Below are 15383 nucleotides of genomic sequence, written 5' to 3'. Positions count from 1 at the left end.
TTAGCAGAAAACATTTTTAGGGACGCCTATGAAACTCATTAAATTTTATTGCTAGGAGTTTTTATACATGTTCAACTGACTTCGGAAATACCATAACACCCCTTTTCCATTTACACAAAGAAAAATATATTTATTTCACCCAAAATTTTGATTTAATTTATATTTTAGACCTAGAAATATTTAATAAACTAAATTCTAATTATGTATTTACTGATCTCATTATACTCATTATACACATTGCTTATAAATGTCATTACCTAATAGACCCTTAAAAAGATAGCGAATATTCCTAGCTTCGCTAATTGCACGGGACAGAGTTAAACGCAGCTGGAAACGAATGGTAGGGGGCAAACGAAGTACTTATCAATCAGCATGTCGGTACCCTACCACGCCATACCACCAGAAAATCTGCAAGGTGTACCGCTGCTCGAATTCGAAATTATCCGATCTATTCAAAAACGAATCGCGACATGTGACACAACAATTGCATAAAATAACTGGAAATATGTGACTGATCTTTTCAAAATTCTGTAAAAGTAACGCCGACAAAAATGAAGTGCCTCTCTTTTGCGTTTTTGGCAATTATGTACATTGTGTTTACTAACACTAACTGTGATATCAAGTGGGATCATTTTGGAAATGAAAACAGGACTAAAAGTATAAACAGTGTCTTGAGGAATCTAGTCAACAAAACGAATTTAACTGTTGTGCCCTTCCTCCCTAATGTTGCGGAAGAGGATAGTAATTTTCACATCGACATAGAGGACACCTTGCTGAGCAATGAGGAGCGCGGAAAGATTTGTTTAAAAAATGTCACCGAGTGTATGGAGAAAGGTTAGTGGAATTTTATTCATGTCGGATGGAATATACATTGAAAATATCTACGTCTTATGCACTTTTAATATGTAAAACACAGCTGCATATTTTAATTGACTTCATATGTGACACTATGAATTTTGATAATAGAAAAGAAATGACTAAAAAAAATGAGAATATTATGTTTGTATCGTGTCAAAATACAAAAAGTTTATTCTGAATTAATTTAGTAATAAACCAATGAAATTATTTATTTCACATGTTGAGGCATTGAATTTTTTTTATCTGGAAAATAAAAATAAAAATGTTACTTCAATGTTAAATTTTAATTGATTTTTTTGCACATACAGAGAAATAAGAAATGAAATTATTTGACAAAAAATAATTTATTACTTACACATTTGCAATAATTTCTAGTTATAAAATAATTAAATTGTTAAAATACAATTAATAGAAATAAATTTAAAACAATGTTTATTTTGTTCATGCTTCAGAAGTGAAAACGTTGTCACGAAAATAAGTTGAAGAAAATTTTTTGCATTTTTAATTTAAAAAGTAATTGTTATAAAACTTGAATTTATTTTTTTTTTTAAGGAAAATATAATAATGTTTGTTGTTGAACATTTTTTTGCAACAAAATATTCTAATATCTGCTTGGTAATAACGGAAAGTAAGAGAACTAATTACATGATATTTGTAAAAATACTAGTCTTAAAAAGTATATACTTGTGCCAGTAGCCTTGCAAGTCAAACTACTACATTCCCTTTTCATATGCTGGGTAATAATAAAATTAATTTCTTGAAGAAAAGTCAATGTCATTAACATTATTGCATATGCTTCGCTTTTGTTAGTTGCAATATGTTTTCTAATTTAATGGAGTAACTCAACCCATTTTAACTGGTTATATTTGGTAATAAGTTGAAATTTTCTTTCGAAAACTCAAAAAATTAACACGGTTGAATTGTTTTGTGTAACGTCAAACCATATCACCAAAATGCCATGGCGAAAGCAAATTACCAAGTTACAGAAAATGATGTAATTTATTCTGTTTGCAGTTGTAAGTCAAAATTAAACTATTTTAAATTCGTAGGTCGTCATCAACGTTTGGATAGTGGTCTTAAAATTGTAGTACCACTTTTGATATTAAAGTATGATATTTTAACACTAAGTTTTGGTTACTAACTAAAAGTTACAGCAAAAGCAATCTATCAACGGTAATGACAAGAATATCTTTTTTTCATTGAACTTTCATACAACATTTTCAATACAAATAGTACTGAAATTACTATAAAAGATACTTGAAAAAGATCTAATACACTTTTACGTGTAGAATATAAGATCTTAATCTCTTATAAAGCTTATTTCTAAACTGACTGGCATAAAGCTAGACAGGTATTTACTGACGACATTCGATTGTATTGTTCTGATAACTGGACATTATAACTTTAAATTCGTATAAGAATCTATAGCGAAAGTTACCCACTGACTGTTTTAAAACAAAATAAACTAAGGCACATAAATTTCGTAAGGCAACAACTTCGTAAAATTCAAGATATGCGTTATAAAGTAGTTGCCAAACCTTGTTACAAGATGTTTGTTTATAAATAACAATGGAAATACGGTACTGTATGTTAATTTGGCGACGTAAGTCTAATATTAAAACAGCGAATGCAATGATATATTTCTAAAATCAGCTTTTCTGATTTGGACATGTAAGGGTAATGATGTGACCCCGATTTATTTTTAAAATCAGTTTATCAAAATGTGTGTGGAATGTGAAATTATATTTACCAACGGGTTCATTTACTTCTTAGTCATCATTTTGTTACGTATTATTACAAATAAGTGCACACAACGTAAATTAATCAAATTGTTAGTTATTCTAATAGGTCACAGTACAGGCAAAAAATAAAATCTACCTTTATTTGCTTATATTTCTGCTAAAATAACATGGTCCTGATTGAAGAAAGGCATTTTATTCTGTTCAAGCTTAATATATGTAATTAAGTAAAATGTCTCGCTCAAATAAAATGTCATTCACTTAAATAAATATATCCTGACGAAAAAAAAAATGTTTAATTATAGATTATATAGTGATACAAATATATGCAGATAAATGTATTCTTGATTGAAGAAAAAATTTTTTCCTGTGTAATTTTGTTCGTTACTTTTAAGTCTGCACTATCCAAATGGCAACTGTAACTTATGTCACTTATGTGTTCATTAATTTTAAAATGATGAAGTAAAATAGATGAATAAGGCCTGATAGGTCAAAATAAAGTGATCGATTTTTTATAATCATCATCAATATGTTCATATTTACTAATATTTTCGTTTAAGAAAATGATAAAATGTGTACGAGTGTTGGGCACAAAATTATATTGTTTTATCTACAGAACCTTCATAAATATTTACAAGTCACGTGACCGCGAAGCTTAGGCAACCTAACATTGCACGACTGGTACTGGTAACGAAAATTCCCTAAATCTTGGCGTGCCCAATGTTAATGATTCGTTTACAATGAACAATGACAAACTGTCACGTCTACGCTCGAGATAATGCGATCGCTGATTGTTTGAATAGAATCTCGTGAAAAATTACACCAATCACGGCCGGTGAAACAGAATGTTATGTTTTAATGTAATCTTGATCTTATTGTTTTAATTTTACCGAAATTTAAGAAGAAGATAATCGACCGGGAGATATTAGACTGAAGTTCGACGACGTCTTTCTCGTTTATGCCTCTGACAGTACTGAAAGGTAACCGAGAGACAAGTACAATAAACTAAATTTAAAAGATGGGCTGCGGAACACCTTTCTGAAAATTAAATTTTCCTTTTCAAAAAAAATAATGTGTACAGCGACGTATTTCTCACTTATGCCATGTTCATAAGTTGAAGAGAAGTATCGATTTTATCACAACATTTTTTTGGCATAAGTGTCGCAAGGGATCTAAAAATGGAAAACTTTGTAAGAAAATGTGGAAAACATCTTTATTTGTCTACCAATTTCTCATTAATGCCAATTAGAAATATGACATTATTATATTCGAAAAACTCATAAAAAACATTGTCCTACTAAGGACTAAAGAAAATAGGGCTTTGGAAAAGCTGCGGAAAAAGAAAATTAAATTTTCACATAGGTGTCCCGGCGGGCACATTGTTTTTTTCCATTATCTTACTTGTCTCTAATGTATTTTTCAGTACCCTAAAAGGCATAAACGAGAAAGACGTCGTTGAACTTCTACGAGTATCTCCCGGTCTATAATACAATATTCTAATTTACTGTTCCTCTCTCCACAGAATTTGAATGAAATATCTTTATAAGTGCTCGAGATATAGAGATATAAACAATTAGTTTTTTAGTTTTGCATAACTGTTCAAAACTACTAAAGTTAGATAAAATTTTCCTTTTACTTTTTGTTTTTTATAAAGCAATTGAATTCCTGACAGATTTTTTTTATCTAGTTGATAATAAAAATTTGACATAGTAATGTGTCTGTCCCAAAGATTTCTACATTTATTGAAAATATTCACAACAAAAAATACACGATAATGAAAAAACAAAAAATTATAACCGTTAAATAATTTTGATAGTTAATTTGATAGTTTTTAAATTAAAGGCTACGATAATGTGAAAATCTAAACGTTTGGGTACCCTTATCTTGATCATTTTTAGAAATATTTTATTCAAGTTTAGTGCAGAGAGGATTCAAATAAAAAAATAGCACAACTTTTTAAAAAGCTCTTTTTTAATTATAGAACCAGACGCCTATGCCTCAAATCAAATTTGGTTAAATCAGAACAATTGTTTGCAACTAATTATTTCATATTAATATGTAAATCCGTTCAATTTAAAATAACCCAAATATAAAGGTAGCTCCATGAAAAGTGAAACATAGAATATATATTTTGATCAAAATGTTAGTATCTAAATGATCATTTCTTATGGAGGTATATCGGGGTCTGAGGGAAGTGAGGATCGCAGGGGGGTCCTATGCTTTTCTTATGGGATTAAAACCCGCTTCCAACTTGAAAAAATTAAATTCTATTGAAAATATTTGCGATAAACATTATCTATATAGCAAAGAAATCTACTCAATATGCACATAACATACATATGGAAAATTAACAACATAAAAATATCATATTTAAGTAGTTTTAAATTATATTTAATGAACGCATAAACACTATGTAGATGTGGCAATAGCGCTAATAATCGAGTGCAGTTGTACACACTGCGAACCTACAGACCTCGGACATCGGAGATATTGCGCGTCAAATTCGGGTAAAGATGCGTACGCGTTCAAAAATGTATTGTGTGTAAACTATGTAAAATATAATAATTATATACAGCAAATATATCGTATTATCCTCGCGAAGATTTGTATCCTTTATTTAAAATCCGTAAATCATGTGAACTGGTAAAACAACGAGAAAATAATTATGTTAATTTAGTTCTAAAGCAATGAAATGACACTCGCGCCCATCTCTCGTCCAAGTCAAAGAAAATGTTGGATGCAATTTTAAAAGTTCTGTGATAGAAATTACATTATTACTCACTGTTCGTGTTTTTCATCTCTATTTTAGTAATGTTACAAAAGTTTTGCAACTATAACTAATTTTTTAGATATAAAGTTTGCTGAGAAATATTTATGTTCCTTTGTTATTTTGGACAAATGCTTTTATCTCAAGTGTTACTAATTATATTAATCAAGTAAAGAAAACTTTATGTAACCCTAAATATTGCTGGGTACGGATTACGATGTTTTTATAAACCACCAAATATATTAAAAGGATTTATCAACTGTATATTTTATTCCAATAAATATATCATAGCTTCCTAGAATTTTTTAATTAATTTAGTTTTTTAAAAACATTACAAAAAATAATCTGTTGTGGATAATTTATTGTTGATAACAATGTACATGGGATTTAGGAAAAATGTATATGTTTGAAATCAATTTCGTTTTTATCAAGTCTTTCAAATGTATTCCCTCCTTGCTGTCAGCTGATTGCGACGTTGCCACATTAATCCTCAAGTCAGACAGAAATGCAATTATTGGTTTCTGTTGCTAATTAATACAGCTGTACTATGTTCAAAACTTACATTAGTTTTATATCAAAAATAAGATAAATCTGTGTACTATCTATGGAAAAGTTTTGTTACTCAATTTCTACATTTTTTTCTCAGTTATGGGCAAAAAAAGAGCCGCACCGTCCATCTTCGCCATATAAACCTATGTTAAAATGAATAACTTCCAACAACAATATCTCAAAATCTAGATTAAAAAATAATTTCAAAAAAATATGACGCACAGAGGGAGCACTGGGTAATACGCTAAATAAATTTCACGTACATCTGGGCATTTTAGTAAACCCGATATACCTCCTTAAATATTAATAAGCCCAGAATACAGTAATATGCTATAAAATTATTAAATCATCACGGTATAGTATGTAATTGTTTGACAATACAAATAAAATGAACAATCGACTCAAGTAGCTTGTCTACAGGAAATGAAAGTCGATTAACACATATCAATCATCTATCACTGTCAGCAGAATTCGAAATTAACTCGTAACGACATATAAAGTTTAAAAAATCATATCCCTTAAAATTAATATGTACAGAACAGAGCTATCATCATCTAGATTAACAGAGCATTTATAAATATTTCGCTAATAGTATTATACTAGATATTAACAGTAACTAATATTAAAAAAACCTTTAAAAATCATATTTAATTCTATAATTAAGTATAATGAATATCCACAAGTATGGAAAGAGTCGCGAATATGCCCCGTTTATAAAAAAGGGACTAAAAACGACATAACTAATTATCGGCCCATAGGTATTATAAGTAACTTTTCAAAAATTCTAGAAATTATCTTACACAATCGACTTTATTTTCATATTGAAAAATCTATATCTCCGTACCAACATGGATTTATGAGTGGTCGTTCAACTACCTCAAATCTAGTTGAGAAAACCCAATTTATTGCTGAAGCTTTGGATGCAGGAAGTCAGGTTGATGTTGTGTATACCGACTTTTCNTTTAGTTAAGGTTTTCTATTTTACCTTATCCTGTAATTGGGACTTTGTCCCGTTTGATATTGTAATTTCTAAATAAATAAATAAATTAATTAATTAATTATTATTACTTTACTCTATAGGTAATATTTTGTATATTGTATCGTACATATTATAGTTAATTGTTCTGTATTAGTTATATAGAGATTATGTGAAAAATGTGCATAATATTTAAATAGTTCAGCTACCTTTTGTGGAGTGTACGTTGTGTATTTATATTGCTAAATTAACTGGATATAAATTTAAATAATTCGTGGACATTTTATGTCATGCACATCCGTGGTTACTGTTTTGAACGTCACATTGTGGTTTCTCAGATATTTATCTTACCGCCGAGTGTAGTAGTCACATCATTTTCAAAAATTGTGATATTTATTCTGAGAAACAACCTATGCTTTTGAAAAACCCCCAAGAATACACCGTCCCCCATCACACCAAATTTTAAATAGTACAAGAACTAAAAATTAGCACAAGTATTCAAGATCATTAAGCTTCTACAAATTTATTATTTGTGATAATAATCTCCATTATCTTAGATAAAGTACTAAAAGGACTAAATGCTGAACTAATGGTATATTTGCAGTGGCGGCTCTTGACTTTCATACCAGGCCGAAAAAATTTAGGGACAATGTATTGAAAAAAAAAATTAATATAATTGAGCAGTCTTATTTTAAGTACTATTTAAATATAGGAAAAATGTGTTCAACATTATTTTTATAGTATATTCAGAGTTTTTAAAAGAATTTTGCAAGTCGAGTTAAATTGACTGCACATTACAAATTTAACATTTCTTTTTTAATGTGTTACATAAGACTAATCTTATAATTACATAATTATCCAGATAACATTGTAAACTAAATTTTAAATTCAATTTTTTTACTATCAAAATTTCTAGGGGGGGCGCCGCTCTAGAGCCTCCCTCTCCGCACTAGTCGCCACTGTATATTTGTCTTATACGGTTTTTCATTTTAGTAAACATTATAATTACGTTTCAGAAAAAGTTGTTACATTTTAGTACCGGGAAATCTGATACTTGGAATTGCTAGTGAAATTACAATATAATTTAATAATATAAGCAGCTTTATCATAATTAATGAATTAACTGGTGATTTATGTACGATATAACTTAAAAATTTATATCTACTTGCATATAATAATCTTTGGTTGGAATCTTTCATTCAGATCTTAGACCGTAGCAAGATATTATTAATAAACTATCATTTAATTTAATCAATGAATTTATGAAGATGGATCCTTGGAAAAATGAATAATAAAGTACTAATTACTATTTATAACTATACCCATTATTTTTCATAGTTAGTACAGTACTGGTTACATGACCCTGATCAGAATTAATACTGAATTACGGGGTTTGATAATAAACCTCACGAACGTATCTCGGTAGTGCTGTCCTGTGGATTAGTCTTGCAGAAAGTCCTGAAACATTGCGGCCAATAGACTATTTTAGTATGACGTTACATATTTAGGCAACCCGCAACAAATTGTCATAGTTGAAATTGTATAGACCGAATCTGACCCTTGTGTACTACTTACATAGATAATTTAAAAATGAACAGCTTCAAATTAATATGAAATATACCGGCAGTATTATTTAGTAAACTGCTAAGATCATTCGTCAGCAGTACCACCAGACCATATACCAGTGCTTACTAGCTAGTAACTACCTTACACTAGCATTCATCACTGCAACTATCAAAGGAATAATAAAGTATTTGGCCAATAATGATCGGTATTGCCCGGGAATAACTTTTTTTGTAGCTAAGTAGCTCCGACATTGTTTTTAGAACTGATGTCGTTACTATTTTTGAAGTAACGGGTTGGTGGCAACTAAGAAGCTGCTACGCCATAAAATTGTAAATTTCCATTTTGAATGAACAACAATATGTGTTACTCTTTTTTTAGTACTAATTTAATGCCGTCTTGCTAAAGCTCAAACTAATCATGCCGTTGTATTCATGAATGCAATAATTTCCATTTATTACTATAAAGTAGTAAAGATTACTAACAGTTTCGATTAAAGTTTCCAATGAGTCACATTATTATCTCCCGGATGAAGGAGATATTTTATTTTGAAGACGCATTTTAGTTAGGTCTACAGTTATAGCTACTACTTAATAACATTTTTTTTTTAAGTGTAAGTAATTTTAAAGGCAATTTTTAAGTTAAGCAATAGTTTGCATGACTTTAAGGATATATAATATTTACTGACAATTGAAAAACTTTGACGTTTTGTAGTACAAAGTCTACGAAGTATTTTTTCGTCCAATGAGGCGCATATAGTTCTATTCTTTATAAGAATCTTGAGTATAGGTTACAAACCTTTCTATATTAGTATTTGCGCACTATTTGTTTAATTGAGACGTCCGTCGTGTGTATTGTGAAAAGTCTATGTTATTGGCAAAAAATTGAATTTCTTTGTTTAACTTTTTCAAGCATCCGTCTCTGTTTGAAGTTTCCTATCCAGGTTTACTATACAAAACGTTACAACAGAACAGAAATATTTGTCAACGAAACCTCACTTTGGCCCTCTGAATCCGAGATATTCTAGCCAACAAACTAATACTTACTTATTAGAACATTCATGCTTATGATATTTATAATTCCGCAACACAAAAATTGGTAATAGTTCATTTTGCATCAAAATATGTATACCTATTTGATTTTTTGTTTCCACTAGCAGAAGAACGATTTAGTTTTTAGAAAATAACCCCTTGAACTTGCGTCGTGTTGCAAGGAATTCAGACAGCCTTAAGTATAAGTAAGTGACTGAATTGCAACCTTCACTTATCAGTTTCTTTAGTTATTAGCATTCTCCTCCACTGTCATACCCAGACAATTTATACTTGTGATTCACATTTCGTTCTATACTTACTAAAGACGAGACGTTTCGTTCTTCATTCAATTCGTTAGACAAAAACATGTAGATATATATTAAAGTAGGCCCAACAATAATTCACGTTATATCACACAGGGTGATTTCACGTTAAATTCTGGAATTTTACAGGAATTAACTAAGTTAAAATTGGTATTGCTCTATAAGCTTTTGTATCAGAAGCTTACTTGAATATTTGTTATAAATTATAAACGAAGAGGTTTTTTAAACGTAAAAAGTGTACGCTACCGAGTTTTTCCGAAAAAACTATAATGCATTCTCGTTCTACTATATCAGTAGTAGTTTAGAAAATTGTCTACATTTCTTTGCATGCTACAATACTTCTGGAGTTTCTAATGATACTATAAACTTTCTCATTCAGAACTTTCCAAGTAAAATAATCCAATGGATTTAAGTGGGGTAAACGTGGTGGTCAACCTGTTTGACCCTATAAAAGGATTATATTTTCATTATTTATTCGTAATAACAGATCGATTCAGTGTTGTGCATAATTCTCCTTCGACCACCAATGAATTTGTCAGCCTAAAAGCTAACGATCCCCATTTCACAAGAAACAAAATTTTTAAACTGCATATTTTCCAAAAATAGTAAGATACTTCTGATTGAATTTGGACAGTACCATTTAAATTTATTATTATTTTTCGGAAAACCCAGTAGCGGTTTGTTTTACATAAAAAAAGGGAATCCGTACCCTAGCTGCACGCCACTGATTAAAGTGATGGAACTAGCATTCTATTTATTATTATTTAGAAAATGGAAACGCAGGCATCAGGTAACTCTTATGAGCTCCGTTTATGTAACAAAATAAACTTATCCTGTAATAACCAATTAATACCTGTAATTTTAGAATTTAAATTAAAATCACCCCATATTTGATCCAACAAAACGTATCTACTGAATTTACGGTAGGTTAATATACAAACTGAATATACTCACATCCTTGGCCGCCCAACTTAAAAGTATCATTGTCGCTAAATTGTTCCTTATGGTGTCTTAAATTGTTGTATATACAATTTTATTATCGCATTTTTACAGTAAATTTGGACTGTGAAGGCTAACAGGCCAAAGTTTATATTAAAACATACATTCCTCTTATCTACTGAATACAAATTGGTGATTAATTGACAACATAACATATAAACATCAGTAGGTTAGTTTTACACTTACCCATGTAACTGTTAATTTTCGCACCATTCAACAACATTGGTTTGAAGAAAGGCATTTTTAAATTTCTTATTGCCTGGTTATTAATACACATCTCGAATATTATTATTTTCATTTTTATTAAACCTTCTTTACAAGATAACGAAAATGTGGGCTTCAGCCCATTAATGTCATTTGCTCAAATAAAGTTGCTAACTATCTTAAAGGGGGCGTTTTATGCGTAATTATAAGTGAATTTATAGCAGTTTTTTGTAGAGTTTTAGGAAATCTAAGAAAGTTAGACACAATATCTCTTCACTGTAATAGTTATACTTCTTCAATGTATAAGACAGTTTACAAGCTAACAAGATATTCGGAATACAAAAAGTATACTTGTACTTGTTATGTTTGTCATTACATTTCCTGAACTTTACACATCTGTTGAATGTACAGAAAATCGCGGATGGCACTATATACATAATCACACTCCGCAGTATGCTTTTGAGAAACTATTAACACATGGATTAATCACGATTATTAAGAGGGCACTATAGCAAATAGGCAGCCTGCAATAAATTTTTATAGATTTTTTTACACAGTTTGTCTAAATATGATTTAATGCACAAATAATAGGCGCCCATTTTAACGCAGATTTTCTATAAAATGGACTTAGCTTGAAACTCAAGTTACTTTCTGATGTAAAGAAATATGTAACTTACGATGCCGCTTGTTCAAACTCTCTACGAAACAGGAAACGTACATTGTCCAATGTTTACATGAGTGGCTATGTTTTCTGTGATCTTTCAGAATGAAAAATTAAAAAAAACATTATATGGATACTGTCGAATAGATGGTAATAGTCACGGTAGTCACGGTAGTCACTAGGATTAGGATTTTTTTGTCGCCCAGGGTTGGACTGACAACAACACTTTTGAGAGGTATTTGCACCGACTTTAGGTAGTTTAGAATGCGATGCAATATGACCTGTTTAAATGGGGATAGGTTGCACTTAAAATATTCATAATAATAATAAAAATGTAATTTACAAATCGCTTTGGGAGACAATAGGCCTGCAAATATCTTACGAATATTAAGGATTTCTTTACTAAAAGTGGGATTTCTTATCTATGAAAGGCCGGACATTTTTTGTGATCTAAGTAAATATTTGCTTCAGTTTTGTAAATTATGACTATGACAAACAATACAAACAGGAACAATAACCATATTATTATACTTGGCACTACATAGATAGTTCTGTAAAAAAGATATTTAAAATATAATACCCATTTCCTTTCCTAATTATTTATACTACCATGTCCTGTGTTTACATTATTTTTAGTACCACCTATACCTATGTTTGCGAATTACAAATATTTAATTTGTGGTAACCATATGTAGGTAAAACCAGATTTTCCTGTGGATTTACAAGAATGTGTGAAAACGTATATTCTAGAATTATTTAAATTTACGTAATGAAAATAGTAGTTTTTAATATAAATAATTAATACAGTTTTAGTGTTTGTTCTTTAAAACAATCAGTAGAATTAATTAAAAAATTTTTATTTTATTTAATCATACTAAACAACTAATTTTACATATATCTAATTCTTTAGAATTAGGTACGTACATATATCTTACTCACATTAATCAGGACCAACTTTTTCATTTAATATCTGTATTAATGACAGTATGATAAAAGCTTTTTTAAAAGCAAAGTAAACAAGTCCGAAAATATTATGATCGTCTTGGTCTTCAAAAGCATTGTGATTATGACTTTAAGTTGTTAATAGGTTAATGCCCCAATATTTAAAAAAAATAATAAATTGCGTAAATAATAAATTGTGCTACGTAATAATGTTTTCCAAAATATGTACTAAACCCAACCTTGAATAAAATAGAAACACAGACAATATTATTTGTTTGTTATTGAATTATTTAATTTTGGTATAACTGATTATTAACCACAACAAAATAAAGTTTTTGCTTCTTTGGAAGAAACAAATAAGTTACTAACCTTGACATCAATATCAATTTCAAGTTCCCTTCTGAAAATAATCAATTTTACGCCGATTATTGAGAACAAAATGTTGATTTTTTTAATCATATACTGCATTCATCTGTTTACTTTTATGGTTAAGTAAGGTAATATGTCGCAGAATTACTTAATATTGTTCCTAAAATAGAATTACAAACTTATTTTAGAAAATATTAATCTAGATATAAAGTTGTACCTACATATACCTATGTACTATTAAACATGAAAAGTTACTATTCTACATATTAAGCTGTCTGTTCATATTTTAGCGTTATGTAATAGAAAAACATTTCTATATTCACTAATGATTATTCGAATTAAATTTGGTATTTATAGAGAAAACTAGTACTTAGGTAATCAACTATCATAATTAGATTAATTTCAATTTGTGTATCTGTATACTAAATTGATATTTACTAATAATATTTTACTTGTATAAATTATAAGATTTTTTTAACGTCACTTTTAACTGTTAATCTGTATGAGAAAACATTATGCTAATAGAAAATTTCTAAGATAAAAGTGTTTACGTTGCATCGTTAGCATGACTTAACATTTTAATTAAAAAAAAAATGAAAAATGGCGAATGCGCTAGTCTCAATTACTGAACCCTTATGGATTTGATTTATATGTAGGTATAATCAGAAACATGTTATCAACTCACCCAAGGGTAAAACTGTAATCGTATACTAACAATAAAATAGTCACACATAAAAAGGTATATCTATATTTTACAGAACTTTTTGTGAACTTTTTACAGATACTTTCAGTAGCCGTCAAAAGTTCTTATACCTAACCTTGAAATATGTAAAACATATACATTATTGTCAATAAGTTTATTTATTTAAAGTGATAAGTAGAGATTGGAAATATGGTACAGGGTTGGTTGTAGGTCGGATTCTCTTTTATGTAATTTCAATCAAACAAAAAGTAGTATAGCCGTCCCCTTTTTATAACTACACTCTGTACATAATATGTACGTAAGTATTTGCATAATAGTATGAAAGAAAAAGGGGCAGTGTCTATTTTTCTACACTAAACGCTTCACATGGAACTTACTATAAAATATATAGGCATAGTACGTAGTAATAAGTAGCAGCAATAGTTAACAAAATAATAATTTCTATCATAAGGAAAGCGATTGTAGAAAACATTGGTCCTAAGTCGTTAATCGTCTCCGGCGATTAATAAATAGACATTTCAAAAACGAAATTGACCGTTCGACATTTACTGTGGTCATAAGCGCATATCTAAAATAGTCGAAGATTTTAATAGATGCTATTTTTGCTAATGGTGGTGAAGTATCAACTAATTCACATTTTGGTAATCCCATTATTCACGTCATGCCTGCCTCTGACCTGAAGCCTCGCATCGATCAATTTGTTCGATACGTATCTAGCGGCACCCTAATGCCTGTCCTGTCTACATAGCGTGCCGGTGAATAATCCCGTTTTTTTTTGCTGAAAGACGTCCTGCATTCCATTGTCGTTTGTGCGTGTGTAATTGACAATGAGTTTGACGTTCTGCTTGGTCGAGTGTATGGCACGTGTTTTTTGTGGCTGTCACTAGCATTGTGTATTGTGAGCATAGAGCGGCTTGACCACAGACTTAGTTTATGGCTGCTACTACAATTTGTAATAAAATAGCATCAAGACAGAGAATGATAATTTTAAATATTTATTTTGAGAGCTTCATAGTTCACTGTTGCCAAGAGAAAAAGAGAATTAATTATTTTTATAAACTTAATATTTCCAATTAAGATCCGGTTAAAAAACAGACAGACAAAAACCTTTTAAACAAAAAAAGGCAATTCAAATATATTAGTATTTAGCATTTTTTAGTAGGAATTTCATTTCTCATATTTTCAAGCACTTTACTTATGATAAAAGAAAAACTTCATTTTAGTACACTGGTTCCATAGTAAACAATTTTTTCACACTCGAAAGTTCAAAAATATATTAAAATTATCCTTGAAAGCTTTTACATTATAATAATTTTTATTTCGTTCACAGAAAATTGAATTATCTGTAAAAATTTTGTCGCATTTTTTACATTCCTACAGTAATGTAAAATTCGTTTTCCATTTTTCTGGAAACTTTAGTTTTTTAGTATTTATGAAATGAACTACCGACAGTTTTTCAAGCATCAATAACACAGTTATCGATTTTTCAGTTACATGTATATTTTATGTAATTGTATCTTGCAACTAACTCACTTGCGCTAAACTGTTGACCCACTAAGCAGGTTTGATCCGATTTCGTGGACTTTCACTTTCCAAAAAAATCGAATGTCTGTCTCACTGCTAACCGCTTATATAACTTGTGTTTACATGACATTGACCTTGTTGAATCCTGGCTATTCATCGTTGGTAATTACGGAAA

General features: G+C 29.7%; 1 protein-coding gene across 1 annotated transcript in view; it reads left to right on the top strand.

Annotated features, from left to right (window-relative positions):
- The first annotated feature begins 407 nt into the window (after positions 1 to 407).
- LOC108904968 (nose resistant to fluoxetine protein 6-like) overlaps positions 408 to 15383 on the top strand; it is a 38777-nt gene continuing 23801 nt past the window's right edge. Inside the window, exon 1 of the mRNA XM_018707705.1 lies at positions 408 to 834. Within this exon, the coding sequence (XP_018563221.1) occupies positions 552 to 834 (283 nt within the window). The 5' untranslated portion in view covers positions 408 to 551. The remainder of the gene's footprint in view (positions 835 to 15383) is intronic.

The sequence above is a fragment of the Anoplophora glabripennis genome, unplaced genomic scaffold (genome assembly GCF_000390285.2).
Source record: "Anoplophora glabripennis isolate ALB-LARVAE unplaced genomic scaffold, Agla_2.0 scaffold48, whole genome shotgun sequence".
In the NCBI taxonomy this organism is placed as follows: Eukaryota; Metazoa; Arthropoda; class Insecta; order Coleoptera; family Cerambycidae; genus Anoplophora; species Anoplophora glabripennis.
This window is presented reverse-complemented; position numbering and strand designations above follow the sequence as displayed.